The sequence below is a fragment of the Pelophylax lessonae genome (genome assembly GCF_965119305.1).
Source record: "Pelophylax lessonae genome assembly, chromosome: 1".
NCBI classification, from domain to species: Eukaryota; Metazoa; Chordata; class Amphibia; order Anura; family Ranidae; genus Pelophylax; species Pelophylax lessonae.
In genome coordinates this window covers 298,055,069-298,072,099 of record NC_138768.1, presented here as the reverse complement: position 1 = coordinate 298,072,099, position 17,031 = coordinate 298,055,069, and the positions used below count along the sequence as shown (strand labels likewise).

Below are 17,031 nucleotides of genomic sequence, written 5' to 3'. Positions count from 1 at the left end.
AGCCATACAGATAGGCATATGTAAAAGTTTGTCTCTTTTTAATCTTAGGCCTACCTCTTCGCAGATGTCGCATTGTTTGGGAAATGCCATAATATTGATATGTATCATACTTTCCAGGATCCTCATTAATAATGCCAAGATTCTGATTCCAGTGGGACCAATTCACTTCATCCACCCTGTAATGAAAGTAAAATTAAAATTAAAATAAAAAAAAGGAAAGCCCAACTGCATAGCAGTTCTATTAGAGGCTACTGTTAAACAGTGGTGTTTCTGAGCAATATTTCACCAATCCCAAACAGAATGAAGTCAAAATCACACAAATGAAAAAGTCTTAAACTTTAAGCTTTGTATATGCACTTATTAGTATTAGCCTAATTTACATTTAAATAGGACAAACATTGCAACATTTTGCACAGTACATAGATCACAGGCATCAGTCTCTGCCCCTCTAAGAACACTTTTTAGGGTTCATTTACACCACAATACCTGCGTTCACTGTGCATTTCTGCATGTACAGTATCTCACAAAAGTGAGTACACCCCTCACATTTATGTAAAAATATTTAATTATATCTTTTTATGTGACAACACTGAAGAAATTACACTTTGCTACAATGTAAAGTAGTGAGTGTACAGCTTGTATAACCGTGTAAATTCGCTGTCCCCCCCCAAAATAACACACAGCCATTAATGTCTAAACCGCTGGCAACAAAGTGAGTACACCCAACACTGTATCTTGGCCTAGGCCAACAAGGCCCAGGCCTAGGGCAGCACTTTGCAGGGGGACAACTAAAAAATCAGTCTGGCGCCCCTATAAAGCAGCCACACTGCTGCCATGTATGATAATACTGGCCGGCGGCCGATGACTGGCCTGCCGTTTGGACAGACTGGCGGCCCCCCTTATTACAACTGGAAACCGCCAATACTAGTAAGTGTGGAACTGGTAGCAGGTTTTAGCAGCCTAATGCTCCGCATTGCAGAACAAATTATTAATAAGTATATACACTATCTCACAAAAGTGAGTACACCTCTCACATTTTTGTAAATATTTTATTATATCTTTTCATGTGACAACACTGAAGAAATTACACTTTGCTACAATGTAAAGTAGTGAGTGTACAGCTTGTATAACAGTGTATATAGCCATTAAGGTCTAAACTGCTGGCAACAAAAGTGAGTATACCCCTAAGTGAAAATGTCTCTCATACTGGTCATGGCAAAGAACTCTGATGATCTGAAAAAAAAAAAAATTGTTGCTCTACATAAAGCTCGCCTAGGCTATAAAAAGATTGCCAAGACCCTGAAACTGAGGTGGAGCACGGTGACAAAGACCATACAGTGGTTTAACACAACAGGTTCCACTCAGAAAAGGCCTCGCCATGGTCGACCAAAGAAGATGAGTGCACATGCTCAGCGTCATATCTAGAGGTTGTCTTTGGGAAATAGACGTATAAGTGCTGCAAGCATTGCTGCAGAGGGATGAAGGGGTGGGACGGTCAGCCTGTCAGTGCTCAGACCATACGCTGCACACTGCATCAAATTGGTCTGCATGGCTGTTGTCCCAGAAGGAAGCCTCTTCTAAAGATGATGCACAAGAAAGCCCAGTTTGCTGAAAACAAGCAGACTAAGGACATGGATTACTGGAACCATGTCCTGTGGTCTGATGAGACCAAGATAAATTTATTTGGTTCAGATGATGTCAAGCATGTGTGGCGGCAACCAGGTGAAGAGTACAAAGACAAGCGTGTCTTGTCTACACTCCATGGTGGTGGGAGTCATAAAAATAAAGAAAGAAGAACCCAGATATTCTGGAGTAGCGGGAAACTCAACCCCATCTAGGGGAGTTAGCCCACATTCTCTTCTTAAGTTTGGGACTTTAAAGGCTGTGAGGTGGTCATAAACTGCGAAAGCACTCAATATTTAAAATAACATCTTTATTCAAACATCAAAAAAAGATAAAAGCAGTATATATAAAAAAATTGTACAACCATATTTCAGGCTCACATGCCTAGATACATTCAGTGTAGATACAGTACCGTACACACCCTCTACAGTACCGTAATGTCCTACGCGTTTATTTTTATAAAGCTATTAATAACATGGATGTGGTTGTCCTTGGAACCGATATCTTCCAATTATTCTTGTACATGGTGGTGGGAGTTACACGGTCTGGGGCTGCATGAGTGCTGTTGACACTGGGGAGCTACAGTTCATTGACGGAACCATGAATGCCAACATGTACTGTGACATACTGAAGCACAGCATGATCCCCCTCCCTTTGGAGATTGGGCCGCAGGGCAGTATTCCAACATGATAACCACCCCAAACACACCTCCAAGACGACCACTGCCTTGCTAAAGAAGCTGACGGTAAAGGTGATGGACTGGCCAATTGAGCATCTGTGGGGCATCCTCAAATGAAAGGTGGAGGAGCGCAAGGTCTCTAACATCCACCAGCCCAGTGATGTTGTCACAGAGGAGTGGAAGAGGACTCCAGTGGCAACCTGTGAAGCTCTAGTGAACTCCATGCCCAAGAGGGTTAAGGCAGTGCTGGAAAATAATGGTGGCCACACAAAATATTGACACTTTGGGTCCAATTTGGACATTTTCACTTTGGTGTGTGCTCACTTTTGGTGCCGGCGGTTTAGACATTAATGGCTGTGTGTTGAGTTATTTTGGGGGGACAGCAGATTTACACTGGTATACAAGCTGTACACTCACTACTTTACATTGTAGCATAGTGTCATTTCTTCACTGTTGTCACATGAAAAGATAAAATAAAATATTTACAAAATGTAAGGGGTGTACTCACTTTTGTGAGATACTGTATAGCCCAGTATATGAAATTTTTCCATTGCTTATTTATTTTTCTCTTACAGCTTTAATCATACATTTTTTGAAAGCATAGGACCAGTAGAAAAAAGAAAGGTGCTATTGATTTTTTTAGGCCCTGTGATATTTGCACAAATGTTTATTAAAACAATATTTACAAAATTTACAAAACTCCTGCTAAATTACTACTAAAAATAGAAGTTAGAACTGTATCGAGCTATTAACAAATGTGTAAATTTTAAATAGCGCTTTTTTGTGAAATGGTGAAAACTGGAGGTGCGCAAAACTGTAAGAAAATGTATTCAAAATCTGGAGGTTACCATTTTTATTTTACAGCTTTCAAAGTTTGTAAAAGACCCCCCAAACCATACGTTTTTTAAAGCACCTGACCTGTAGAAAAAAAAGAAGAAGTACTACAGATTTTTTTGGCCCTGCAATAGTTGTACAAACCTGGCTATTTTGTTGCTATGTTGTGTTTAGTGGACACAAACACAACATAAATGACAAGATTCCTCCTAAATTGCTACTAAAGCCTCGTTCACATGGGGCATACAAAAGTGTACGCCTGCGAAGGGCCATGTTTACCTGCACAGGGATGCACAGGTGTTTTGTGCATTGCAAAGCAGGCAGTTCTATTCAGGTCAATTGGGATCAACGACTGCCCGGGCACAGTCGCTGCTCCCAATCTGACATCCGTGTGGGTGTATGACCCTGAACGCAGACAGACAGTGTGAGCTCAGGGACATGCACCCAGACCCACATGGATGTCATATTGGGGGCAATGGCTGTTTTCATGCAGGTGCTACCTCAATAGGTCTGCTTGCACAGAACACCTGTGCATCCTTGTACGGGTTAACACAGTCTTGCAGTGGCGTATGCTCTATGTGAACAAGGCCTTACTATTTATTTTGCAATTTTATGGGGGTTTTTTTTTTGGGGGGGGGGTGGGCTTTGATGAGAAATCAGAGGTTAAATAGACCCCTGATGTCTCTTTTCTGAAAGAGACAAAGGGGCTGAAGACAGTCCCCTTCTCTGCAGCTGCACGGTACATGAATGAATAGGAGTCTGTATAGGGACTTCTATTTATTGACAAACTGAAGCATAGTAAACACGATTATGTGGGTCACATTTTAGGTGAATAACGCTGATCAGCAGTTTGTTTAGTCTGCTAAACAGTTTTGGTACAAGCTATGAAGTGATCATGAGCTTATAAGAGGCAGAGGAATGTCAGGTCAGGAAAGCGGAAGCAGTACAATTGGAGGCAAGTCCGTAAGCTGTACGGACCTGGCAGTGAAAGAGTTGAAATATTGTGTGCCCTACGATGGCATATCATATATACCTTGTTATTTGCGCAGTCTTTATTACCCTCTGCACTACACTAATATCTTAGACCGTGCACATGCCCTGCCACAGGGTGACATGAAATGTCGTAATATTCTCTATTGCATTCCTATAGAAAGCAAGCAAGTAGTATTTATTTTCCCAAAAACTTAAAACAGCTCACAATCTTGACCCTCTGTCCATTTTCACCCACTGAGATATTTCTCTTCCCCCCCCCCCAACTCTCTTCCTTCTAAAGTCTATGATCATCTCCTCAGTTTTACTAACATTTAACTGTAGATCATTATCCTTGTGCCATCTCCACAAATGATCTACTTCTGCACGATATAGAGCCTCATCATTATTTTCCTGCCTACAATAGTAGTATGATCAGTAAATAATATTGACAGCATTTCCTTCATAATGAGAAGCATAGGAAAACAAGGTAAATACTGGGCTTCGCACATATCCCTGTTGAGTACCTGTACATAAAAACTTTCAAAATCCATTTGCAGATTGAGGACCCCAAGTCCAAGACACCAAGCTTAGTACTAAGAACTATTTTACAAAAGTGGAGGAAGAAAAAAGGTAACTGCCAACCAGGTTAAAAGGAGAAGTTCACTTTTTGTAACATTCTACATAAGCCTTTGCGGCTGTCGACTTGTAGTTCTAAATAAACTACCCGAGCACTGCCGATTGCTCTTGGTAGTTCACTGAAAATCCTGAGATACAGGCAGACAGTTACACAGTCTGCAGGACCGCGGCATTACACCCACAATTTGCTGATCATTGGTGCAATGTTTTAGAGGTCCCGAACAAAAAAAAAAAACAATAAATGCATATTTTTTTACCTGCAAAAAAAAAAAAAAAAAATGGGCAATTATTAATTTTTGTAAAAGTGAATTTATTCTTCAACTCTAAAACGCACTGGGAAAATAAAACATGGCAGCTGCCAAGTTGTTATGAGCAACTTCTGTGGCTTTCTTTTCTCAAATTTTCATAAATCCATCTGTTTCTTTAAACCCTTTTTATGTGAACATTAGAATTCAACAGTTTGCTACTGGCATCCTTTACTCTCTTCCGGGAAAGCTTCTGACCTAATCAAATCGCTTAGTCTTTCTTCAATTGTACGGTCATATTTATATGCTAAACTCATATGCTTTCCTTTTCTTTATATTTGTGCTGCAAAACATTTTCTGTAAATGTAATGTGTGCTTTTATTTGCTGCTTAATTTAAATGTTGACCATTCTGGGGTCAAATGGTTATTCAGGCCTCACAATTAGCAGAGTGAATGAGCTTAACCATCTGCCAACCCAAGAGAGCCTTTTCGTCACAAGTGAGAATGACACAAAGATAGACAAGGGTCTAATGAGGTCTAATTATGAATCAATAACAGATATTCCATTAAATACTGCCATAATTGCCAGTCACTGCCTGTCTCTCATATTTACTAGAAGATTTAAATACCATCTGTTAATTCATGCTGTGCCTTGTGGTATAGCTGGAGACTTCATTAATATGCAAATTAAAATGTGGTTTTAGAGCAGGAACCAACACAGCACCCCTCTTTAATGATCAACACTAGTGTGTTGTCTGCTAGAACCTATCTATAGTAACCCTTCCAGTTCCAGAGCAATAAAATGCCATGCCCTGCTAAAGGCTAGCAAGATGCACAGCAACAAGACTTTTATTTTTTTTTTAAGTACAATAAAGCGCTCAAAAGATTTGCATGCAAGATCGATTATTTCTCAGCAACTAAAAATTCTACAAGTTAGAGATAGATTTTAATTACATTATAACTAATCCAGTTGCAGTTCTCGATCCATTACGGTACTTCTGTACAACTGGAGAATTAAGGGCCATACATTCTACACACACCACACCAGGTTCAGTCACGCACAGCCAAAGCCATCTCAAATGAGAAACAAATTGTTTACCAGTAGAGCCTGCTCTGTTAAAATTGCTTGGGAATTGCTGTATAATCAAAGAGACAATGTTTTGCTTGTAGAATGACGGCTGCATAATTTACCAGCAACAAAAACTATTCTATAAATGAACTGTCCTCAAATCAGAGTTTCTTATAATTCCCTCAAGTAAATTAGGCAATTACGAAAAAACGGTTTAGTGTAGTTAGATGTATAAAAAAAAAAAAAAAACATGCAATATTTTGCTTGTAAATGTTTTTTTTTTTTTTGTTTTGTTTTTTAATACATCCTTCAGATTACAAGGGGAAACATTTTCAGCATTGCAGTTTGAAGTCAAATTTCAATATTAAAGCAGAACTAAACCTTCCTATCCTTTACAGCAGAGGACAGAACTATCTTAGCTTCTGTTTAGATGTTTTGTTGGCTTGTGGCTTTTTGTTGTCCCTAGAGGAATCAGAATATCATGGCTAAGGGAATGCCAAAACAAAGGGTCTTTTTTGAAATCTCCCATAACATCTAGACCAGGGGTACTCAAATGTAAACTTGAAAGATCCACTTACAAATTTTCCATTCAGTCCGAGGTCCGGAAAAGTGACCGTCAAATTCCAAATACAGAACGCCAACAACAAAAAAAGGCATTCCCCAAAACTTGCCCCCATCCAATGCAGAGTGACCATTGTGCGTGCCCCCATTAATGAAGAGTGACCATTGTGCGTGCCCCCATTAATGCAGAGCGACCATTGTGCGTGTCCCCATTAATGCAGAGCGACCATTGTGCGTGTCCCCATTAATGCAGAGCGACCATTGTGCGTGCCCCCATTAATGCAGAGCGACCATTGTGCGTGTCCCCATTAATGCAGAGCGACCATGTGCGTGTCCCCATTAATGCAGAGCGACCATGTGCGTGTTCCCATTAATGAAGAGCGACCATGTGCGTGTCCCCATTAATGAAGAGTGACCATGTGCGTGTCCCAATTAATGCAGAGTGACCATGTGCGTGTCCCCATTAATGCAGAGTGACCATGTGCGTGTCCCCATTAATGAAGAGTGACCATTGTGCGTGCCCCCATTAATGCAGAGCGACCATTGTGCGTGTCCCCATTAATGCAGAGCGACCATGTGCGTGTCCCCATTAATGCAGAGCGACCATGTGCGTGTCCCCATTAATGAAGAGCGACCATGTGCGTGTCCCCATTAATGCAGAGCGACCATGTGCGTGTCCCCATTAATGCAGAGTGACCATTGTGCGTGTCCCCATGAATGAAGAGTGATCATTGTGCGTGTCCCCATTAATGAAGTGTGACCATTGTGCGTGTCCCTATTAATGAAGAGTGACCATTGTGCGTGTCCCTATGAATGCAGAGTGACCATTGTGCGTGCCCCCATTAATGCAGAGCGACCATGTGCGTGTCCCCATTAATGAAGAGTGAAAATTGTGCGTGTCCCCATTAATGAAGAGTGACCATGTGCGTGTCCCCATTAATGAAGAGTGACCAGTGACATCAGCGGGGGGGGGGGGGGAGGGCAGAATGGAGAGGATCGGAGTGGCTGTGTCTTACACTGGCAGCGCCGCATGATTACAAAAAGCCGAGTTCTTCTGCTTACCGGCGGAGAGGATGTCATTCGAAGTCCCGCCTCCTGGACACCGGCTCCTATGATAGACGTCCCCAGTGTTCTGTCTATCATAGGTAAGAGCCGGGACTTTGTAGGACATCCTCTCCGCCAGGTAAGCAGAAGAACTCAGTTTTTTGTAATCATGCGGCGCTGCCAGTGTAACACACAGCCACTCCGATCCTCTCCATTCTGACCCCCGCTGATAACAGAAGGAAGGAGACCGCTTCGGCGGTCCAGATTGAAGTCTGTGTGGGTCCGGAGGAGGCCCGGAGTCCGCCTATTGAGGACCCCGGATCTAGACAAATTACAGATATATTTAATTTTGCTTTGTCTTCATGGGTGTTACTAGCTCTCATTTATGATACCTTATCGTCCTACACACAGACCTTTTTATTTGTACCACTTCTTAAGCAATCCTCCAGCACGGTTACACAAGATTCCCCTCCTATAAAAGGATCTAGTTAACCACTCACAAATCTGCACACCAATAAGACAGGCTGTATTTTATGAAGTTTGTTCTCTGCATTACAGGCTCCCAAATAAAGTTAATTTTGACACCATTTGAAAACTGATCAACAGTTTCATGTGAAATGTCTAGAAAACTGAGGTACCTGATAAGGGTACTGAACAGAGGCAAAGTTATGTCCATTGTGAAGGTTCTGCAGAAATATTAGAAGAAAACAACCTTAAGATTTACTCCTTCGTGGATTGAAGGTTGGCTCTAAATCATGTAGCCAAGTGGATGTTTATAGACCTTTAAAACAGAAGTTATTACTCATTGGGACCTGCTCACTAAGCATCAACAGATCACCAAATCTTCCCTTGAAATTGCTCAGGTGAGGTTGTTTTTTTATTTTTTTATTTTTTTGTGTAAATTCATGATTGGTATGTCAGTTGTAGAAGGGCACATGCCATTTAACCGTCCTGCAGATAATATATTTTTTGCTCACTGTAAAATTTTGAGCTTCCTGCCAACTGTTTATTTTTTTATTCATGGGATGTTGCTCCTCCCAAGCCATTTCAAGGTGAATATAATTAAACATAGTTTTGTACTTTTGCACCAGAAACATTTTGTTACCTAAAACACCAACGCCGATCGGGGGTGCCATCAGAATTTTTTCCAACTGTTACCATCTCTCCTGAACGGAATGCTTTACGAATAAATACAGGGAATGACCTTTCTATATCCAGAATGGTGGTGGCCCACTGATAAGAGAGAGATGCATTAGCAGAAGCAGCACACATTTAAAAAAAGTCAACATTTTAGCAATTAAAGTAAAAAAGGCTACTAAAAAGGCAGAAACTTTTTTTTTTAGTTTTGGATAGAGTGCCCCCATTTGATTCACCTCCTCTATTTGTCCTGTTTACCATTATCATTGAAAGTAAAAGGAAAAGAAAATACAAAATTTTGGGTTGTCTATAGGACAGGAAGTGAATGGAAATCTCTTCAATGGGACACAGATGGCGAAAATAAAATCTGACCGGGGTTATTTTGTCTTTTGTTCTACTTCAATATGCACATGTATAAGCTATACACAAATCTATGCAGAAAAGAACATCTGACTGGCTAAAACTGAACTCTGGGATAGGAAAATATTATCTAAAACTTAGGAGGAATATGTATTTTCACTTGAATCTTTGTGTGCTTAGTGCATTTCCTCCAGATCAATGCAGTGATCCAGTGTGAAGCATAGCCTTTAGGTCTTGCATCCCCCTTCTCTTGTATTCTGCAGGCAGCTTGTAGTGGGAGGACCTGCTGGGCCCATTTCACAAGCTTTCTGCAGAGGCCAATTAATGCACAGTAATGATGTCACCACTACTTTTACAAGGTATTCTCTAAATTTGCAAATGCATTTGGTGTGCACAAAGTGGATTTATGTCCTTTGTGGATGGTAAGGAATTAATTTAAATTAAAGCTTTTGTATCTGTCCAGCTTTAATATAGACAAGACCTCAACCTTTTCTTCCACGGGATGTTAAACATGTAATCATTTGATTAGAAGTCTTATTCCTATGTGTAAAATGTAAAACATTATTTTGTGCATTGGTTTATCATCATATGAATAAAGGGTATGCATATTTGCTTATTAATAATAATGAAGGCTGTTTTTTCTCCATATTAGTGCTGCACAGCAAATATTTCTCTGCATCAGTGCATGTTTTTCAGTTAGCTCAGACTGAAACCAATGCTGTATGCTGTGTGTATGGCATATCTGATCACTGAATAGAACTCAAGTTCTCATGTACAGTATGAAGGATCCCACTCCAGATAAAATAATGCCCCAACAAAGTGCTGGCAAGCATGCGGTATGTTACTGATGCTCTGGGAATGAGCTGCTTATCAATTATACATTTAAAACTGGAGCAGTAATGTGCTGTGAAGCCACCACCTACCAACCAACACACTTTGTGAGCATCCTACCTTCGTAAGTACAAGCCGATCTATGTTCAGTTGTCATATATTCCAATTCTAAAAGATTATACATGCTTTAGAGAGCTGCCATTTTTTTAAAAAAAGTGAAAAAGACTTGAGTGCGCTTGCAGTAATGAAGAGTTGGATGGCTGATAAACTATTATTTCAGCTCAAGAAAAATCTACAGCTTGGGGCTTTTTTTGTGTACAATGAATTTTAAAGATACAACCAGTAGTTAAGATATGGATAAGGCATTTTACGGCACAGATTGAAATATGCCGGCCTAGAAAACCATTTGTATAAAAAAAAACATTTGTGATTAATGGAATGCATGTGAATATTATGAAAGTTAGTATATATAGGATTCTTGTTTATCACAGTTTGTTGAGGAAAAAAAAACACATTCGCTTCTAGGGTAACTATATACAGTACATTGAATAAAAGTGGTTGAAAAAGGGAGGCTTCCAAACACTCGCCCAGCACTTAGTGTTATGAGGGATAAACTATTCAGTTGAATACTAAAATGCTACATAAAACCTCATAAAATTTCTTGATGGCAGCTACTGTAAAAATAAAACAATCTGTAAAAATGTAATAAATACTAAAACTGGAAAATATTCAGTATGAATTACACACAGCAGCGCTCAATATGTGTTACCATATTGTAAATCATGAAGTCCTCATAAAAAAGGTAAAAACAATCAAAAGAGTCTTTGTTTAAAAACACGAATTTCCAATAAAATGTTGGTACTCCCAATGTTCAATGTTCTGATCCAATGTGCACCTTCACCACACCAAAAGTGTTCCCCTTAGGAATGGGCACTCACTAGAGTTAAAACGATCATAAGCCTGTAAGCATAGGTTGCTTGCACCCTTGAAACTCAGGACCACCTCTGCTACCACCGGATGACCAATGTACTTGAGTATCCCCCAGGGATCAGACCGTACCAAAAAGAAATTGGAATAGGAGGCACAATCGTGTAATATTGTCTTACAATTATTTATTTAAACACAACACACTGAAGCAAACCCCCAAATCCAATCTGCTTACATCAGATAAAACAGTTCCAAGCATTAAAGTGATAATAAAGTCGTCATGGCCAGCTCACCGCTGCTGAATGGTTCTCTTCCAGCTTAAACTGATGGTGAGATCCGGACTCCAGCCATGACATCTACGATCACCAAGGAGACAGCGTGCCTGCTCTGATGCGTTTCCTCACATGGGACTTCTACGGAGGCCCTCCGTAGAAGTCCCATGTGAGGAAACGCATCAGGACGCAGGTACGCTGTCTCCTTGGTGATCAAGGGTGCAAGCAACCTATGCTTACAGGCGTATGATCGTTTTAACTCTGGTGAGTGCCCATTCCTAAGGGGAACACTTTTGGTGTGGTGAAGGTGCACATTGGATCAGAACATTGAACATTGGGAGTACCAACATTTTATTGGAAATTCGTGTTTTTAAACAAAGACTCTTTTGATTGTTTTTACCTTTTTTATGAGGACTTCCTGATTTACAATATGGTAACACATATTGAGCGCTGCTGTGTGTAATTCACACTGAATATTTTCCAGTTTTAGTATTTATTACATTTTTACATATACAGTACATTGTAAAGATTTGTAAAAAAAAAAAAAAAAAAATATTTTGCAGATCTGCAAATCTATCTAAAGCCATTTTGGAGGGATATAGTGGCAGTGTTAGAACCCCTGTCATTTTTTTATTGCTATTGGTTTCACAGCTAGGGTGATTACCTCCATTTGCCCTAGAGGCCACTGCCGCCAGGACTGCAAACCCAACATTTTTCAACAAAAACACTTGTTCTCGTGACAACTGTCTAAAAGGATATTTTCCTCTCTTTGGACAGTTTTCATTTCACCACCTGTTGTGTTTACAAGACAGGCAGTCAAGGGAAATGGACTAAACAGTATCAGTGTTGTAAAATGAAAATCAGTCAATTTCATTATCCAGCCCACTTCCTGTAGGCCTAGATTATCATAGAGACACCCTCTGGGGGTGTTTTATCTCACAACCTTGACTGAAGAGTACTGCTGAACTAAGCATATTATGCAAGTGCCCCTCAGTTCAGGAAAAAAGGACTGCCCACCGTTGCTGAAAAGAAGAAAGCACTCATGATAGTCAGAGGACTGCAGGAAATAAAGTTTGTGAAACAAAACCGAAAAAAAAAAAAAGTGTTACCAAGAAGAATGAGCTGGAATTTCACTGTAAAATTGCACATTTTTAGAGTATGTGCCAGTATTGTTACCTGTAACTTCCAGATCTGTTTGCTTTCTTTTGACACCTGGCCAACAGTTTCCCCCATTAAAGCGATTAACATGTTAAGGAGGAGGACAAAAGTGAGGATGATGTAGGTCACTAGGAGGATAATGAAGACCGCTGGGTACTTGGCACTTTCAATCATTTCTAAATCCCCCATCCCTATGGTTAGTTTGAAGAGATCCAGAAGAAATTTGCTAAAGGTGCTGTTGTCTCGGCATGACGGATATCCAGGTATTGTACAATTTCCATTAGTGCAGGTCTCCTGGCCAGGACATGGATTCAGCAAGGACACCAGAGCTATGCAAAGAAGTCAGGAAAAAGGTTACCAAAAATATCTGCATTGCATGTTGTGTTCTCATAGCACAGTACCATATAATGTTCTGTTACATGCATCTACTTTTTAATTTGCAACTTCAAACCTACTATTTACGCTGCCAAAAGCACAATTACTTTTTCATCTTAAACATCAAAAATGCCACAAATGAAAATGAAAATACCCTTGCTGTGTCATTAAAAAATACAACCATCTCATAATTTACAAACCTACATTCCCCTATGTTTAGATTATATGTAACCAGAAATACTGTGGCTTTCTTTAAAGCAAGGCACAAAGGAATATGGAATGTCAATGGTAAGATTATAAAAATAAGTTACAAAAAGGCAATTAAAGAAAAGCTTTGCCTAGAGTTACTTGCACAGTCAAAAACATCTGGAAATTGGTATCCACAGCTTACATACACATTTACCACACCCAACAACACAGTGCCTTTCTCTTTGCGGCCCAATCCAGGCCTGTACAAAGACCTACAGTGTAACCCACACCATTCAGACTTCAGCAATACATTGTGGTAAAAGCCAAGGAAGTGAATTCCTAACAAACACTTCTGTAGCATTTTGTCATAATACATATAGGCCATTATATTTTGATTGTACTGTCAAACTCATTTATTTGAAATATAAAAGAGGAAATAGGATGAACACCTCTAGCCATCCGTGCTGGAAGAGCTTTTGTGTGTATGCAAAAAGATACTAAAAATGATGCTAGTAAATATTCTTTGTGTTACCTGAAGCATATCCAATCATGAAGAGCAGGTACACCAAAAGAAACCTGAACAAGTCCTTAAACAGGATCTGGAAAACAGAAGGAGCCCAACTTGGGTATATTAGGAGACATTCAGATAGAAATATAGAATTGCATTTATTACGTGAGGGGATGTATTGCTTTTCAAATCATAAGGAGAAACAAATCAGTCTATAAAGTAATAAATCTGGCACTGTAAGGTTCTCTAGGCAAAGCAGAATATAAAAAAGAAAGAAGCTTTCCAAAAAGACATTAACCATTCTCTACTACAGTGTTTCTAAACTGCCAGCAGCTTTCTTCCTACTGGTTCACATTCACAATGTAAAACAGCCAATGGGGATCGCTTTTCACTGCTGAGCCACGGCTTACCCGCTACAGCTGTCACAGTCTCGACATCATCAAGCTGTCAGTTCACAAAGTCTGTGCCCGCCTAGCAGGGTGGGCTCCACACACTGTGTAAATATTTGTTTATTAAAAACATCATGCAAACATACAGCTTGTTATTAAAAACATATACAAAAATAAAAATGAATATATACATAAACCAAAAAAGAACAAGCTTTCATCAGCAGATAACAGAAAAGAAAACAGCTTTTTGTAAAAAAAAAAAAAAAAAAATCGTAGCAACTCCTAGCATTGCTAGAGTGCTAGCGTTAAGATTTTTGTGTAGAGTAGGTAAATGGTCAGGCTTGGCTGGCAGCCTGTGTGTTAATATGGTTTGGGTGACTGACTCAGGGAGAGCTGGTAAGACTCAGCAGCAGCATGTTTGGTGATTCCCCCTGCTTGCTGGAAACTTGGAGAAGATTCCATAAGCAGTTGGGAGGAGTCTAGGAGGCGCTGCCTGGAGTGTTCTGAAAGCCCTGACCAATCCCCAACAGATGGGTTGGCAGGGGGCAGGCCCCCTCAAATACTCAGCCCAGATGGGGCAGTGAGAGTTCGGGAGGAAGATGGAGATGGAGTGTTAAGCTGTCAGAGGCCTTTGAGAGTCGCCCCTAGTCTGGGGGGGGGGGGGGTTGAACTCAGACCTGTTAAAGTGGTTGTAACACTATAAAAAAAAAAAAAGCCTTTAAAACATGATCTATAGCACAATGCTTGTGCAGTGTAATTTGTCCCATTATATGATATAAAATACCTGGTTGATCTTGCCTGTTCCTGTGTCCCGCTGTGTGTGCTGACCATGATTATCATGGTTGTTGATCCAGGATACTGTGGTCTCAGTCACCCAGCTCTCCCCCCTCCCTCCCTGCCTGTCCCCTAAGAAGTCTGTGTTAGAGCCAATCTCCTCCCCGCCCCTCCCCTCCTGCTGCTATTTCTGTAAAACAAATGTAATATAAAGCACTGGAATTCCCTCTGTTTTAGGCAGATATAAAGCACAGTGTGTCAATTTTTTAAAAATTATAATCCTAAATATCTTCTTGCACAGCTCTGCTGTGCGGTCATGTGGTCTCCCTCTGCTGGCGGGCGTCAAGAGGGAAATCTCAGCCCCACATGCTGCTCTCCTTAGAACAGGGAAGGAGAGTGGAGGGGGATCACATGACCACACAGTGGAGCGGTGCAAGAAGGTATTTAGGATTATAACTTGTTTTTTTAAATTTACATACCATACTTTATCTGCCTAAAACAGAGGAAATGCCAGTGATTTAAACAAGTGACTTAACAACCACTTTATGCCGCAGCTCAGCGCTGGAAAGCATTAGATGTCAGGACTAGGGAACAGGGGGAAACTGGAGAGACAAGCTGCCCTGTGGGGGGAGTCACTGAGTTTTAAATTTGGAGTGCTCTAACCGCAGCATTCAGTTTCTACTGACTTGTCTGGTCATCTTTTTTAAAGAAAAAGACAAATGCAAGAACAGTGTGCACCTAAAACCACCTTGAATTATATCACTTACACTCACTGCACCCATTATTTACGTAATTAAAATAAATGCTAGGCATATAAAAGGTTAGGCCTACCATTGCAGTGTTCTCTGCAGTACCTTCATTTTTGTAGGTAAACAACATAACTGTTATTTGTCCCACAAATTTGATCCTAGCCTTGATCATTAAAAAAATGTCCCCGATTTAGAGGGACTGTCCCTGATTTGGAACAAAGAGCCACTTTGCTCCTCATTTTTTTCTGATCTATATATTTGTAAAATGCACTTTTTATCTTTCAAAAAGTGTTTCCCAGTGCTAATCCTTTCATCCAACTTCTAAATGGTTGCATTTGTAAATTTCAAAAGCCAGTATAAAGGATTAGTAGTGTTAAAAAAAGCACTTTTGAGGTTAACCAACCTTCCCCCCCGTATAGGTCTCCTTTAAGGGGGTGTGGCAGTGGGCGTGGCATGAAACGTGTCCTAGGTCTACAGACTTTTGCTAATTGGTGTCCCTCATTCACACACAGGTCTTTGTCCATAGTAAAGCTCTTTCACTTCATGGTAAAAACATGCCAGGTACAAAACAGTCAAGCGCCCATTACACACATTACCACATTGTGGACCATATCTAGCCCTTTATCAAGCTAGGAGATTGATGTGTTGCTGCTAAAATTATCTGAAAAAAACCCTTTTGTCAAATTTAAATTGATCAGATTGGGGTATTGCTGCCAGCTATTTGTAAAAGAAAAAAAAATGAATTCAACAGCCAAATGTATGCTGTCAGTGTACACTGTTCTTGAGACTGTCTGTGAAAATTGTACTGTTCCCTAACTCTGTAACAGCTTTAAGGCACCCCCCAAGAATGTTTCTTGAAGAGGAACTTTACCCAAACAGCATACATTTTTTTTTTTTTTTTTGGGGGGGGGGGGGATTGGGTACCTGGTTCTGACCGGGTACCATCTCCCACTTCCGCTCAGATCGGCCGAACCTTCTCTCCACCCTCCCTGCCTGCAGCCTTCTGGAACACATCACAGGTCCCAGAAGATTGTGGGACCATTTAGTGCAGCTCGCACATGCGCAGTGGGAAACCAGCTGTGGAGCCGCGAGCAGTCACAGCTGGCTGCCCACAGTTAAGATGCTGGCGCTAAGAACCGGGGAAGAAACCGGTTCGGGTAAGCACAGTACTGGATCCTGGGACAGGTGAGTCTGTTTATTAAAAGTCAGCAGCTGCAGTTTTTGTAGCGGACTTAATTTTCCCTCAGGTGACTGAAGTTCCGCTTTAAAGAATTTGTGCGTTTTCTTTCACGGTCATTTTATTGATGGTACCAGATACATTTTGTTTAAACAGACAGACTGAATATGTACAATGATTTAAAGGTAAAAAGGAGAAAGATAAACAGCAAACAAAAAAAGTAAAGTACAGTGCATTGCGAAAGTATTCGGCCCCCTTGAACTTTTCGACCTTTTGCCACATTTCAGGCTTCAAACAAAGATATAAAACTGTAATTTTTGTGAAGAATCAACAAGTGGGACACAATCATGAAGTGGAACGAAATTTATTGGATATTTCAAACTTTTTTAACAAATAAACTGAAAAATTGGGCGTGCAAAATTATTCAGCCCCCTTAAGTTAATACTTTGTAGCGCCACCTTTTGCTGCGATTACAGCTGTAAGTCACTTGGGGTATGTCTCTATCAGTTTTGCACATCGAGA

At 40.4% G+C, this 17,031-nt stretch overlaps 1 protein-coding gene across 1 annotated transcript in view; it reads right to left on the bottom strand.

Annotated features, from left to right (window-relative positions):
• TRPV4 (transient receptor potential cation channel subfamily V member 4) overlaps nucleotides 1-17,031 on the bottom strand; it is a 158,117-nt gene that overhangs the window by 16,198 nt on the left and 124,888 nt on the right. Inside the window, exons 12-15 of the mRNA XM_082274756.1 lie at nucleotides 13,445-13,511; nucleotides 12,367-12,677; nucleotides 8,769-8,896; nucleotides 55-176 (exon numbers count right to left, since the gene is read on the bottom strand). Of these exons, the coding sequence (XP_082130882.1) occupies nucleotides 55-176; nucleotides 8,769-8,896; nucleotides 12,367-12,677; nucleotides 13,445-13,511 (628 nt within the window). The remainder of the gene's footprint in view (nucleotides 1-54; nucleotides 177-8,768; nucleotides 8,897-12,366; nucleotides 12,678-13,444; nucleotides 13,512-17,031) is intronic.